Below are 14,711 nucleotides of genomic sequence, written 5' to 3' on the forward strand. Positions count from 1 at the left end.
CATAATTTTAATATCTGCATTTCTACAGCTGTTTTTCCTACAAAAATGCAAGTCGCCCGTGTGATAGCCTTATATAAAAAAGGTGATAAAATGATGCATCTAACTATCCTGCCTTTTCGAAATGCCTCGAGAAAATCATCCTAGATCGAATATCGCGCTTCTGCAGCAAAAACATAACTATTTCGCAATATCCGTGGCTTTAGAAGGAGCAGGTCTACAGAGCTGGCGCTGTTGGACCATAAGGAATATATTCTAAACCATTTTGAAAAGAAACGTATTGTTATAGGCATATTTGTCGATTTTAGCCAAGCTTTCGATTATATGAGTCATACTATCCTTGTTGAAAAACTGCATCATTATGGTATACGCGGACATGTTTTGGCTATGCTCAAAAGTTACCTATCTAACAGATTTCAATGTGTCGACATCAATGGTTTCACTTCTCACAGAAAACAAATATTTCAGGAGTCCCACAGGGTAGCAATTCAGGCCATGTCCTATTTAATCTGTACATTAATGATATTGTACACATTTGCTCACATACCACGTTCGTTATATATGCCGACGACACGAGTGCTTTGGTGTCATCACGTTCTGAAGATGAAGGAATTACTGAAGCAAATATTTTTTCTGCGCAAATTACTAGTGGACATCCAGCCGTCAATTAAAAATTAAAGCAAACAATACAAAGCTAGTAGTTTTTCGATCAAAAGGAAAAGAGATTTCTTTACAAGGAACCATAATGTTTAGATCCGCAGTCATTGATGTGGTAGATAGCGTCAAGGTGTTAGGGGTATATTTTACTTCAACTTTACAATGGAATGATCCCGTAAACAGTCTAATAAGCAAACTGAGTTGCATAACTGGAATTTTAAATCGCACTCGCTATGCTCGTACAAAAAAAAAACTAATGGTCTACAATGCGCTCTCTGTCTCCCACCTAAACTACTCTCATTTTGTCAGGGGAACAAAAATAAAAGCAAATCTGTTGAAGCTTGAAAGGCTACATACAAAAATAGTACGAATAACTGAAAACGTTGAATACACAGCACCGTCTTCACATATCCTTGCTTCGCTTAATTTATTGAAAGTAAGAAATATATATGCAGGCTGTACCGTTTAAGTGTCCGACGAGAGAGTTCACTTTTTACGGAAATGGCAGATTTAAAACCTAATTATCCCATCTACAGCACCCGAACTCCAGAACGATGGAAAGTTCCAAAATGTCGCACTGCATATGGACAACAAACAGTCCGGTATAATCTTCCGCGATTATTGAATGCTGTAGAAAAAGAAGGTACTGATGTATTCAATATGCCTCTTCCAAATATGTACAAATATTTTGCTGCTCATACTCCCTATTGTGAATGAACACAAAGGTCTATCTTCATGCTCAATTACATCAAATTGTTTTCTTTTTCAAAAAAGAAGTTTTCCAGTTGTCCAAAAACAGTGCTCTATTGAAACTCTTATTTATGGTTATTCTGTTGTCTGATGCCACATAGTGCACTTTTTCGTCTCTCTTCGCAAAAAAAAAAAAATGCGACATTTTATCTTTGTCTATTGCCCCACTCTGCTGCTGTGTACACCGCAAGGAGGCGGAGGATTTCTCAAGCCGCAAATGCACGGTTTTTCCCTCCGCCTCCTTCCACTTTGTGGAAATAAAATTAATGTGGATTAGCCCAGCTAATCCAGGATATACAAAGCGAACGCGAGATTGAGGTCTCCACTGACCCACGGAGCCGGTTGTGCGCCTTTCCTTTCGTGAAAATGAATGGTCTTTACAAAGTTGTCAACGCCAATGAACTCTATGAACGCCATAGGCTCACTTGTTTTGTTTGGTTTTCGAGGAAAGGAAATGGCACAGTAACCGTCCCACATATCACGGTGGACACCCGCCCCGCGGCGTAAACCAAGGGATAAAGGAAGGAGGGAAGAGGAAAGATAAAACTGAAAATTGAAAGTTGGATTTTGAGCAAAGGCGCGGCGCTGCGCAGCGGCGGAACACCTGTGGCTCGGTGCTACTAGTGGCGCATGCGCAGTAGTGAATAGGGAGCGAGAGAGAGAGAGAGAAAGAGTCGGCGGCGGCCACCTGCGCCTCGTGCTCCGACATACGCCGGCTCGCGCTTCGGCGCGGTGTTGTCTAATAATAATAATAATAATAATAATAATAATAATAATAATAATAATAATAATAATAATAATAATAATAATAATAATAATCAATCAATCAATCAATCAATCAATCAATCAATCAATCTTTATTTTTCGGTGCCCAGGAACAACCCAAAGGTCTTGGTGCTGGTACACCATTCACACGCACAAAATGTACATTTATTTCACTACAAAGGAAGACACTCAGGGGAGGTAATGCAGCAGTCAAGGCGATAGAAAAAAAAAAGACATATAAACTAGGCGTGACAGCAAGCATGAAGCAAAAAAGCGAAAACAGCGGTAAATGAAAACAGCTAGAACAGGCAACAGACATATACATAACTAATGAAACAATAAACAAAGAGAATGAACGACCGATAACAGCCAAGTATAGCATATAGCAAAATACAAACAAGAATAAAGCCAATACTAATATGAACGAATATGAAACCTCTGAAATACAAACTAGAAATACAATCATACACAATAAGAAACGTAATTAGTGAACGCGTTACAGACAATCAGGCGTGAGTATATAGTATTAAAGAAATAATATTAATGACAACAAGTACACGTGATGAACAATTAAGGAGAGAAAAAGACAATATAATACCGGTGCAAACGCACAAGTGTAGTAAAGACAAAATGCATGAAAGGAGAAGTTATGTATGAGAAAAAGAGTGCTCAAAGTGGAACGTCACGGACATCCAATATAAAGGAAGGGAGAGAATTTTCGAATATATCTAGGTGAGGACAAAGAGAATTAAACAACTTTTGCATTCTGTCCAGAGGGGAGAGGGAGTGCAGGAGCGCAGAAACTTGGAATGGTCTGAATTCCCTTATGCTCTTTCGCGGTACACGCAAAAGGATACGCGCTAGGAGCTGAGGGCATAGAATGTGACCATGAAGAAGTTTATACAAGAAAATTATATCTGCCCTCACGCGACGGCAGCTAAGAGAAGGAAGCTGCAGTGAGTTACTCCGTCTGGGACGAGAGCTGGAAGTTTTGCAAGAAAACCGATGTTGAAATATGCGTAAAAACTTTAGCTGAACTCTATCGATTTTTTCACAGTTCGACTGGCAAGTGCCGTTCCAAACAACAGACGCATATTCCAAAAGCGGCAAGCATATGGAGAGGTAGAGCTTTAAGAAAGGAAGTGGGGATCGAAACTCTCTCGAAAGCCTGCAGATGAAGCCGAGTGTACGCATAGCCCGTAGAGCAATGCGTTTTGTATGAGAGGAGAAGCTGAGGCTCCGGTCGAAAAGTACGCCGAGGTCATTAATTTCATCAACCCTGGGCAGCGGCCTACCATTCACAGAATAAGAGTAGAGATGACTGTGCGTTTTACGCGTAAATGAGACAACCTTGGTTTTAGATGAATTGAGAGTGAGCCCATTCTTCAAGCACCAATCAGAGAAGGCGGATATGTCAGATTGCAATGACAAGCAATCGTGAAGAGTATGTATTGCCTTGAACATTTTTATATCGTCCGCATAAAGGAGAAATGAGGAGTTTTTGACCACGGAGGAAACGTCATTGATAAAAACAGAGAACAGAAGCGGGCCTAATACCGAGCCCTGAGGGACTCCGCTGGTTGGAGTGTAAACAAATGAGGTCTGTCCATTTACACTGACAAAGCAGGACCGATCAAGAAGATAGTTGCGTAGGAGGGCTACAATTGAAACGTCGATCTCAAACAGCAGAAGCTTTTGAAGAAGTAATGAGTGAGTAACAACGTCGAAAGCTTTGCTCAAATCACAGTACACAGCGTCTACCTGACTCCTCTGAAGGACTTCAGCTGATGTATACGTCATAAAAGTCACAAGGTTAGTTGTAGTAGAACGACCTTTTATGAAACCATGCTGATTATGAATGATTACATTTTTGAGGTGGAAGGAAAGTACTTTGTGCAAAGCTAATTCAAAAAGCTTAGAGGTTGCACAAAGAAGAGAAATGGGGCGGTAGTTCGAAACATCAGATTTGTTTCCTGATTTGAAGACAGGGAAAACACGCGCCGTTTTCCACACGCGGGGAAAGGCAGAATTTTTCAAACAGTTATTAAATATCGTGGTTAAAACAGGGACGAAGGTACTATTGAAGGCTTTTATTATGGCGGCTGGAATGCCATCAGGTCCAGGGGACAAAGATGGTTTCAAACACTTAAGACTCCCACTTACTAACTTCTCGTCGAGAAGAACGGAATTATGTGCGCCAGCTGGAAGGCACACGGAGTCGCAACGTGGAGATTTGTACACGGAGGAAAAGTGTTGAGCAAAGCCGTCAGCGACATTCCGAATTTCATTCCCATGAGAGTCAACTAAGTGAATATGACTATCAGATTTATTCGAACGCTTGCGAACGTATCGCCAAAATTCTGTAGGACGATTAGAGGCACTATTCTCTAAATATTCAAGATAGGACTCATGATCCCGCTTGTACAGGCGTTTGCAAAGGGAACGCAAGCGGCGAAATTCATCCGCCCATGTATCCAGCCCAGGGCGTTTCGCTTTATGGTGGGCCCGCTCCTTAAGTTTCAGCGCTGTTCTAAGTTCTTTGGAAAACCAGAACGGAAACTTGCTGCGAGTAGGAGTGTGCACAGGTATGTACTGGCGCATACCATTGAGAACTATTTCAGTGAAGCGACTGACTTGTTCGTCAACATCGCTGATTTCGCCTAAAACAGACCAGTCGACAGAAGAGAAGAAACCGAAGAGACCAACATAGTCGCCAAGTGCGTAAGCGAAACGGGGGGAATTCCCCGCACGATTTGAATTAGCAGATGATGGGGGAAAGAAAATGGCGCAGTATCTGTTTCATATATCGTTGGACACTTGAACGGCGCCGTAATGGAAGGGATAAAGGAGGGAGTGAAAGAAGAAAGGAAGAAAGAGGTGCCGTAGTGGAGGGCTCCTGAATAACTTCGACCACCTGATCTTTAACGTGCACTGACATCGCACAGCACATGCCTAGCGTAGTGCAGTTTTTCGCTTCAATAAAACATGTATGTATGTATGTATGTATGTATGTATGTATGTATGTATGTATGTATGTATGTATGTATGTATGTATGTATGTATGTATGTATGTATGTATATATGTATGTATGTATGTATGTATGTATGTATGTATGTATGTATGTATGTATGTATGTATGTATGTATGTATGTATGTATGTATGTATGTATGTATGTATGTATGTATGTATGTATGTATGTATGTATGTATGTACTATCGGGAACAAAAGTGGTATACTCCACGCAGCGGGAGCCGGAGCAACGGAAAACATTGTAACGGCATCTACAGGCGGCATCTGAGATCGAGACGGCCCTTTATTATCTTCAGGCATGTCGCTTGACTCGTTTTAATGTTCCGTGCTTTAGATGGCATTACGATGGAGTTTTCCCGTTGCTGCGGCTCCCGCTACGTGGAGTATACCACTTTTGTCCCCGATAGTACGCACGTACGATGTACGTACGTATGTATGCATTTACATGAGCCTGGCAAAAATCTGGTTAAGCAGGCTGTCGGGCCGAAAACCGGTTGTCGAGCTCATGTATACGCTAGGAGGTCGAGCTAAGTGATCGTCCAGTCGAGCTGGGCCAGCCCGGCTGCAGGGGGTCGGTTGACTCGGCCCGGCCCGGTTGGAAGGAGCATGTATACGCTGCTGCGTCAGCTTATCGCGTCCTCTCCTGCCTCCTCTCTGGTCTGGCGGCACTGCGCAAGCCTGGGCGTTCTTCCTCTTCTAGCATCCACGCTTGGTTTGCTTGCTCGATGCTGGGCGTAGCGGCGATCACAGCCCGACAGAAAACCGATTCATATAAACGCGGTCGCGTCGGGATGGTCAGCCCCACATCTGGCGCGCCCCTACTCAACCCGCCGCTGTCGGGCTCATGTAAACAAGGCGTATGTATGTATGTATGTATGTATGTATGTATGTATGTATGTATGTATGTATGTATGTATGTATGTATGTATGTATGTATGTATGTATGTATGTATGTATGTATGTATGTATGTATGTATGCATGTATGTATGTCTCGGACTAAAACGGCTGTCCTTAACTTTCCCAATGCATAGTGCCCCCAACCACCCGCCGCCTTTTGCGTTCTTGGCAACCCCGACAATTACTCGCACACCCGCACATGCGGGCCTTCCAGGTAACGAGGAGGCTCACTCCCTGGCCCTAGGTCTCACTTTCCGGACTGGGGAGCAACGGTCGTTCTCGGATGCTGGGGAGTGCCTGCTGTTCTTTCGGGACATCCTTACATACTGGTGTGAAAACAGGAGAGCATACGCTCCCCCGACTCTCACCATCATAAAAGCCGGCCATTGGCGCAGGCAACAAACGCGCACATATCCCATCCTCCTCCACGCCCGCTTTCCTGATCAATTTCCCTCCACCTGCAAGCGCTGTGGCAAACCTGGAGACTTTCTACACATATACTGCCCCTCATTCCCACATCCTCCAGAGGTGGCCGTATAGATTACTGGGAGCTCCTACTCGCCAGCACTTCCGATCGCGACCAGCGCAAGGTCATTACTATAGCGCTCTCTCTATATAGGATAGCCCTCCAAGGGCTACCCTTTGCTTTGTAAGGGGGCCCTCCCTACACGAGGAGGGCTCCCATATTGGCAATAAATGTTTCCGCCACCAGCCCCTAGTTTAACCATGCAGCGATCTAATTTCGTGTTGTCATCTCGTCTCGCCTTCGTCTCTCCGCGCACTCTGGTCATGTTCACGCAAAAGCGGATCGTCAAAATAAGTGCCGCTCACCTGCGAGTCCATGGCGACGCAGATGAAGAAGAAAAAGAAGAAGACTGCCCAGAATGTGGGCACCGGCATGTTGCGGATCACCTCCGAGTACACCACGAACACGATGCCGGGATCTGCGCAGCCGCGGCACTTTTAGCGAACGGCGTTTCAGGCTTCCTTTGGCACATCAATACGAATCAGTCCACGCTGAATACCTTTTAGAAAGTCCCCACATCCCTAACAGAGTGGAAGACTGAGTGCGTGCTGAACGTGGTGGCACTCCACTTACGAGTTTCTACTTGTTCCTTCGCATTCCCCGTACTTAATCATGATGCTTGAAGTTCTGAGAGTTTCCAGCTTGCGTCACAAATCTAAATATGCGATTACTAAACGTGGCCACATGCTGTCAGTCCAAAGCTCGAAGCTAGCATTAAAAAGCGAAACGATGCACTAAGATCATGCATGTTGCGACCAGGGTTGACTTATTCGAAAAGGCACTCCACGGAGATCGAAACAGTAGTGAATTGTCTTTTTCTTTTTCGTCTGCCTGTTAGCTCCTTGTTTTGCTCTTTGCACTGTTTGCGCCGCTGGTGTTGTGCTTTTTTTTTACATAAGGCGCAGAGGCTAACCAAGCTCATAAGACCTTTTTATTCAGTCGTCCTCTGTCTTTTTTTAGAGAAATAAAGGCTGATCTATTGATCGAAAAAGGTGAAAAGTTGGGCTGGTTGGTGCATGATCTTGTGGCGGCAGCCGCGCAGCACGAGACAAAGAGAGGCGGGACACGACGCTAACAACCAGATTTTTAATGCACGTTCCTCGAATATATACATCGCGCTCGTACAGTAAGGAAAGGACAGAAGCATAAAAACACATAAGGTCTACACAAGGTAAAAGATTAAGACAACGCTCACAGATAATCAATTTCGCTGTCACGAAGCGCTATCGAAGGTATGCTGATGCATACGTCGCTATTTTGTCGGATGTTGAAGGCTTCTTCAATCTCCCAGGTCCGTTGATCAAAATATAACGTGATGACCATTGTGTTGCTAAGCTGCGGAGCACATTCACGCTCTCTGCAATGTTTTGCTAATTCACTGCTCATGGCGCCCTTTAAGGATATTTTGTGCTCTTGAAGCAGTTCATCCAAACAGCGCCCTGTTTGACCACTGAATGAACGGCCTCAAGATGGTTTAGTTTATGGGGGTTTAACGTCCCTAAGCGACTCAGGCTATGAGGGACGCCGTAGTGAAGGGCTCCGGAAATTTGGACCACCTGAGGTTCTTTTACGTACACTGACATCGCACACCACACGGGCCTCTAGAACTTCGCCTCCATCGAAATTCAACCGCCGCGGCCGGGATCAAACCCGCATCTTTCGGGCCGGCAGCCGAGCGCCATAACCACTCAGCCAACGCGGCGGTCCAAACAGGGCGCTGTTTGGATGAACGGCTTCAAGAGCATAAAAGATCCCTAAAGGGCGCCATTAGCAGTGAATTAGTTATCTTTTGTGCACCTGAACCCGTTCATTCATTGGTCAAACATGGCGCTGTTCGGATGAACGGCTCCAAGAGCACAAAAGATCCCTAAAGGGCGCCATCAGCAGTGAATTAGTAATATTTTGTGCTCTTGAAGCCGTTCATCCAAACAGGGCGCTGTTTGGATGAACGGCTTCAAGAGCATAAAAGATCCCTAAAGGGCGCCATTAGCAGTGAATTAGTTATCTTTTGTGCTCTTGAATCCGTTCATTCATTGGTCAAACAGGGCGCTGTTTGGCTGAACGGCTTCAAGAGCACAAAAGATCCCTAAAGGGCGCCATCAGCAGTGAATTGATCTTTTGTGCTTTTGAAGCCGTTCATTCATTGGTCAAACAGGGCGCTGTTTGGATGAACAGCTTCAAGAGCACAAAAGATCCCTAAAGGGCGCCATTAGCAGTGAATTAGATATCTTTTGTGCACCTGGAGCCGTTCATTCATTGGTCAAACAGGGCGCTGTTCTGATGAACGGCTCCAAGAGCACAAAAGATCCCTAAAGGGCGCCATCAGCAGTGAATTAGTGAACTTTTGTGCTCTTGAATCCGTTCATTCATTGGTCAAACAGGGCGCTGTTTGGCTGAACGGCTTCAAGAGCACAAAAGATCCCTAAAGGGCGCCATCAGCAGTGAATTGATCTTTTGTGCTCTTGAATCCGTTCATTCATTGGTCAAACAGGGCGCTGTTTGGCTGAACGGCTTCAAGAGCACAAAAGATCCCTAAAGGGCGCCATTAGCAGTGAATTAGCGATTATTTGTGGTCTTGAAGCCGTTCATTAATTGGCCAAACAGGGCGCTGTTTGAATGAATGGCTTCGAGAGCAGAAAAGATCCATAAACGGCGCCATCAGCAGTGAATTGGCAAAACATTGCAGAGAGCATGAATATGCTCCGCAGCTTAACAACACAATGGTCATCACGTCATATTTTGATCAACGGACCAGGGAGATTGAAGAAGCCTTCAACATCAGACAAAAGAGCGACGTATGCATCAGCATACCTTCGATAGCGCTTCGTGACAGCGAAATTGATTATCTGCGTGCGTTGTCTTAATATTTTACCATGTGTACATTTTCTGTTTTCATGCTTCTGTAATCTCCTTATTGTACGAGCGAGATGTATATTCGACGAACGGGCATTAAAACTCTGGTTGGCAGTCAGCGTCGAGTCCCGCTTCTCTCTTCTTTGTCTCGTGCAGCGCTGCTCCCACCACAGGACTATTGATTGAATTGTAAACACAGCGTTTCGCTCGTAAAGAACTATTATATCAAGATCTATGGAGCTTTGCCCGAAAGTGCGAGCTCCATTTTGTTAGCAAGAGACTCAAGACCCGAAGCAAGCCCAATGTCAAAAACAAGGTCCAGCAGAATCCCTATTTCTTTTCTCCCTTCTGTGAACCATGGGACGTCCTATTTTCTTATTAAACTATTTAATTAATCAAGGACTCAACTTACCGCTGGTTTAACAAACTGCTGACTTTTGGAGTATGCGCTACACGTAACAGTTGCACGTACGCCAGGAAAACGTTTGCAAAAACTGGCCCGATGCGATCTGTCAGTAAGGGTGGCCCGTTCAAACAAGCCTTGCTTGGAGATTTTGCAGAAGAAAGGCGCGGGAAGGACTCCGCCTCTATTATCTACACGCGTCTGGATGTCATACTTTTCAGGTCACGGCTACTCGATACTAGTGACAGAGTGTATACATTTAAAACAAAAACAAAAGGAAAGCAAATAATAAGCAAAAAATGGGTCTTTTTGTGCACCAAATAATTTATGTGCACCTGGGCGAGAGAGAGAGAGAGTAGAAGGAACCGGTTTTCTACCCTGCAAAGATAGGGAGATAGAAATGAAGAAGTTGCCTTCACCGGTATTTCAAAATCACTGACTCAAAACAAACTATGTGCAGCAGATATGACCACGCGGTAAGTGCAAGAGTATCTTGGGGCAACGTAAGTCTGCACAGACGGCCCAGTGAACCTTACCAGTTCTTCAGGCTCCCTGGTTATCACCGTAAGGACGGCATCAACCAAAATGATAATTAAAAAAACACACAGGACGGTTACCACAGCTGTTACTCTCCCTCCTCCTTCTCCACTCCGTGGCAACCACCCTCCGTTTGCTCTATTTCACCTGGCGCTATTTCGGCCTCGCGATGCCCTGCTAATAGCACCGTAACCACACCCCAGATGGTTCCCGCCGTAACCACCTTCCGGTTACGCACTCTCCTTGCATGAAAACTGTCCGGGTGGTTCCCGTGGCAAGCGCTTCCTGATTGCACGTTCGCTCTCTTGATACCCTCCTCATCCACGGCAGCCACCCTCCATCTGGTGGAAACCACCATATATGGTTGAGCATTCCTCCGATATCGTCATGCCCTCCTCCTTTCACGGTAACCGCCCTCCAGCACTGTCCGATTACGTATTTCTTCCATCTAGCTATCTTCCTTCCACGATAAGCACCCTCCGGAAGGTTCCGGTCGTGACGACATTCCGGTTACTCCATTTACTACTACTACTACTGCTGCTGCTACCACTACTGCTACCACACTGACGCGACACCCAGAAACGGGCGCATAACAGCTGTCGCTGTAAAACATCGCACCAGACTTGATCGACGGATGCAGAACTTACTACTCTTCGTGTCGCCATTCAGTACGTCACTCAAGATAGCCCCAAGCAGTGGTGTGTTTTCACTGACTCAAAAGCTGCTCTCCAAGGCTTATAGGCTGCTCTTGGACGTGTATCCCGTGAGCAACTGGTCCCGAAAACCTGAGAACTACATCACTCTGACATCAATAAAAGACATGACATACCATGGCTACCAGGACACATGCAATCACCGCGCGGACAATGCCGCACGAACTGCTTTCCACAACGAAGGCTTTGTGTCGATCCCAATTCCGAGAGTGAACGCAGAGGATAGGCTTCGAACACTTACGCGGGGCTCACGCTTTCACCGTGGAAGTTTTCGTACCTTAGTTTACAACCTCTGGACCCTGACCGGCATCTCCGATCTCAACCCTGCCTAACACGACGTGTACCCTGCCGCTCGGCGTCGCGTTCTCGAACCACTGCTCCTTTGTTGTCGGTATGGCCTTGCATGCACTGTCTGCAAAAGCGACGAGACCATGCCGTACATGTCTTGACGCTGACGAAGATGAAAAAAATGGCCGCGGCGATCGTCGGTGGTGAAGAAGGCCTCCCAGGCACTGCTCCGTTCTTTGAGAGAATAGGCTATGACTTAGCTGCATTTCCCTCTCGCCCAGTGCGGGACCGGTTCCTTTACCTGGTTAACCTCTCTCTCTCTCTCTATCTGAGGCATTGCGGAGGCTTGTGGGGAAAAGACACGCATGCGCAATAAGTAGACGAGCGTCACCTTTCGGCAGGAAGGAGCTGTCGATCCTCTGGCGCCAGCGGGCGCAGATGTGGCCGATGGCGCCGAACACGACGCAGCCCACCACCAGGACTGTCAACGTGTTCACAAACACAGAAATCACCGTGTCTCTGTGTGAAGCAGACGAAGACACGTAGTCACCCCGCCTGCTCGCACTGTATGCACATCGCCAATCAATAGCGGTGGCTGCACATGCGTCATGGACGAGCAGAAGCAGAGTCGCTGCCTTTCATGCTCGGCACATGCAGTTTCCGCGTGTCCTGCTGATCCGACGAGCAGAAAGCGAAACTCTTACGGTGCCAGCAGCACTACCGCATCTGAGGAGCCCAGTCGTTACGTTAAACTGTGGATGAGCCGATAAGCTGCCAAGAGTCCTTAGCACTGCTCAGACCTGGCAGCGCAGTCAATTCACTTTCCATAGCGCCTTGTCAGACACTCAGCTTGGGCACGCCGGGAGAAATATTGTGTTATGCGCAGAGCTGATTCTATCCACTGAAAATGAAGTAGGACGGGAAACCTCCACGAGTGCGTCTCAAGCGAATGTACATGGTTTGGTTTATGGCCCCAAGGCCACTCGGGCTATGAGGGACGCCGTAGAGAAGGGCTCCGGAAATTTCGACCACCTGGGGTTCTTTAACGTGCACTGACATCGCACAGTACACGTCCCTCTAGAATTTAGCCTCCATCGAAATTCGACCACCGCGGCCAGGATCGAGCCCGCGTCTTTCGGGCCAGCAGCCGAGAGACATAACTACTGAGCCACCACGGCGGACGCAGGCGAATGTACAGCCTGCCGGAAAAGTTGCCAGGCCAACTCGCCTGTGGCTGAGGCACAGTGGCACGTCTATGCTGTCCATTAATTTTACACGCAATCTGACAAGTGGTCACGCGCTGACCTCAGTCGGAGGAGAGTTGCCTTGGAAACATTTCAGAAAGTGTACTTTTTACTTAAAGCACATAACCGCCGCGGTGGCTCAGTGGTTAGGGCGCTCGACTACTGATCCGGAGTTCCCGGGTTCGAACCCGACCGCGGCGGCTGCGTTTTAATGGAGGAAAAACGCTAAGGCGCCCGTGTGCTGTGCGATGTCAGTGCACGTTAAAGATCCCCAGGTGGTCGAAATTATTCCGGAGCCCTCCACTACGGCACCTCCTTCTTCCTTTCTTCTTTCACTCCCTCCTTTACCCTTCACTTATGGCGCATTCCAGGTGTCCGCCGATATGTGAGACAGATACTGCGCCATTTCCTTTCCCCCAAAACCAATTAGTATTATTATTACTTAAAGCACCGGACCCCAAATGTGCCTGTTACCTCAACTAATTCCACGTTTTCACGAATCTTCATATGGACATTGCGGCCCAACCATGTGTCGCAGGGTGTTCGGGGTGGCTGTGTACGATTTCGCGTTTCGTGCAGCACAAATGTACTAGTTAAGTTAGAGTCTTGCTCGCGGCAAGGGTTCAAACCGGCGACCTATGTTAGTGTGTTAACGCTCGATATTCGAACGCTGCCTCAGCGTCGGATCATTTTTATGCCTGATCAGGATATCCTGTGAATTTATAAAGGGGCACTATATTAGAAAAAGATGGGGTGCCAGTGTCAGCACGCACCCCATTTTAGAAGACAGCGCAGCACAACGGGACAGGGAAAAGGAGCACACAGAACGAGCGCTTGTCCTGTGTGCTCCTTTTCTCTGTCCCGTTGTGCTGCGGTATGTCTTATAATATGCTATACCAACAAGCCTAAACTACCAATTTGTTAAGCACCCCATTGTTGACAAATTAAAAAATGAAAGTGCGTTCTGAGATTCAAATTGTTGACACCTTCCTTTGCATTTCTTCTAGCGCGTGCCCATCTTACTCCGCTCAGCTCATGGCCACGTAATCATCCGGAAGGAGTAAAAAGCCGCGTCGTTTTTTGCGCTTCATCCTCCACAGGCTACGCACCAACTTGTCCCTCAACGTGTTCTGTCAGGGATGCCTGGAAAAACCATACTGCCACACTGCCGCCGCCGTGCGGTGCGGCAGCACACGCTGGAGTTCCTCGTCTTCCCCTGCGCGAGCGTGAGTGTGCCCACGACGCTAACGCTCTACCGGCTCTCGGTGACATTTTGGTGCACGTACTGGGTAATTTCCTGATGTATATACGAAGAGCTCCCGGGAGCCTCCGACGCCCAGCTACACCCCGTGGACACAAGGCGAGGCGCCGCTTCCGAGGCTTAGATCCTGAGTTCTGACCTCTGACGACCCAACCCGCTCACTGACGTCGACTGCGGCAAGCCAGATCATCTGTTAGTTCCACACCGCTGCTTCTCCATGCGCCTCGCACTCCCGCGTCGTCCCATGGCGACAGGCTTGAAGACGTGGAGGACTGGTTGGCCAGCTACGACCGGGTTGCTGCGTTTAACCTGTGGGACGAGGGCTACGGAATGTCTGTTTTGCCCTGGAAGATGTGATATGTAAACTACGAGTCCACCATCCCCACCTGACGAGATTTCCAGCTATAGTTGACACCATCGGTAGCAACGAACGGAAGGAACGAGCTGGACTTGCCCTGCAGTCCCGAGCGCAGCGGCCAAATGAGAGCGTCGCCATGCTCGTAAAAGACATGACGCGGCTATTCAACCGCGCCGATCCTTCAATGTCTGAAGCGAAGAAGGTCCGTCACCTTACGCGAGGGGTCAAAGAGCAGCTTTTCGTAGGACTTATGCGGGGCCCTTCTTGCACTGTGGTCGACTTTGCTCGGGAGGCGACAAGCATGGAGCGCGCTTTGCAGCAGCGTTCGCGCATTACGGCCATCCGGCAAATATCGCTGCTATGGACGTCCACATGCCGCTGTCTGGCACTGAAAGTGAGGCCCTTGTCAGGAGCATTATCCGCGACGAG

At 47.3% G+C, this 14,711-nt stretch overlaps 1 protein-coding gene across 1 annotated transcript in view; it reads right to left on the bottom strand.

Moving 5' to 3' along the window:
* Positions 1-14,711, bottom strand: part of LOC144120414 (sodium- and chloride-dependent GABA transporter 1-like) — a 166,557-nt gene that overhangs the window by 54,912 nt on the left and 96,934 nt on the right. The window contains exons 7-8 of the mRNA XM_077652757.1: positions 11,811-11,938; positions 6,931-7,043 (exon numbers count right to left, since the gene is read on the bottom strand). Coding sequence (XP_077508883.1) covers positions 6,931-7,043; positions 11,811-11,938 — 241 coding nt within the window. The remainder of the gene's footprint in view (positions 1-6,930; positions 7,044-11,810; positions 11,939-14,711) is intronic.

The sequence above is a fragment of the Amblyomma americanum genome, chromosome 2, assembly GCF_052857255.1.
Source record: "Amblyomma americanum isolate KBUSLIRL-KWMA chromosome 2, ASM5285725v1, whole genome shotgun sequence".
Taxonomy (NCBI): domain Eukaryota; kingdom Metazoa; phylum Arthropoda; class Arachnida; order Ixodida; family Ixodidae; genus Amblyomma; species Amblyomma americanum.